We start from the raw sequence: 821 nt of genomic DNA, 5'->3' as shown, positions 1-821 counted from the left end.
ATGACCTCAAGCCTTTGAAACTATTTCAGTCTGGAGAATAAGATGTAGTGTAGTCTGTCTTAATCCAAAAAGATAATAATCTATCATTTGTTCCCGGAGTAGGTTTCACAATTTCTTCTCAGGTTCTTTTTTTTTTCTTCACATTTTTGGACCTAACATCATACAACAGTAAAGAATGATGAAGAGCAAAAAGGTTGTCAATGAACGTATGCAACGACAACAAACCTCGAGACATACACCAGTGCGTAATAGAGGTGGAGAAAAAACCTATATAAAGCCACTTTGTTCAGAACAACCAGTAAAAGGACACTATCAAAGAGATGAAGAAACACAGTAAATATTGCTTTCTTAAAAAAATAAAAGAGCATGCGATGGTGCATTAGAACGATCTAGAACCAATCTACTCACTCTGACATTTACTTGGATTAGTCCGCTCATCCATGGTTGCCTCCAGTAGCATCAGGGAATATTCTGACAGGGCATCCAGCGGGTAGAGTCCTGTCTGCCTGTGATTGTGTTTATCCCCTCCTGGTGCAGCTCCGTCACACAGCATGGTGCGGCAGGACTACGCTGGAGGAACACGTCTCTTCTCTCTTCTCTTCTCTCTCTCTTATACTCTCAGAGCCCCCGCCTCCACCACCAGCCCACACTGGCAGCTGGGAAGACACAAACATAAATGCAAACGCACACATACACATACACACACACACACACAAACACGCACACACGTGCATGCCACACACACACACACACATGCATGCCACACACACACATGCATGCCACACGCACACCACACATACACAGACACGCGCACACACACA

At 44.2% G+C, this 821-nt stretch overlaps 1 protein-coding gene across 1 annotated transcript in view; it reads right to left on the bottom strand.

Moving 5' to 3' along the window:
- Window positions 1-553, bottom strand: part of LOC308161973 (insulin gene enhancer protein ISL-2-like) — a gene marked incomplete at both ends in the record, with an annotated part of 3,210 nt that extends 2,657 nt beyond the window's left edge. Inside the window, one exon of the mRNA XM_080536054.1 lies at window positions 421-553. Within this exon, the coding sequence (XP_080392180.1) occupies window positions 421-553 (133 nt within the window). The remainder of the gene's footprint in view (window positions 1-420) is intronic.
- Between the last annotated feature and the right edge of the window lie 268 nt (window positions 554-821).

Source organism: Nansenia antarctica (assembly GCF_963989245.1).
Source record: "Nansenia antarctica genome assembly, chromosome: 7".
In the NCBI taxonomy this organism is placed as follows: Eukaryota; Metazoa; Chordata; class Actinopteri; order Argentiniformes; family Microstomatidae; genus Nansenia; species Nansenia antarctica.
This window is presented reverse-complemented; position numbering and strand designations above follow the sequence as displayed.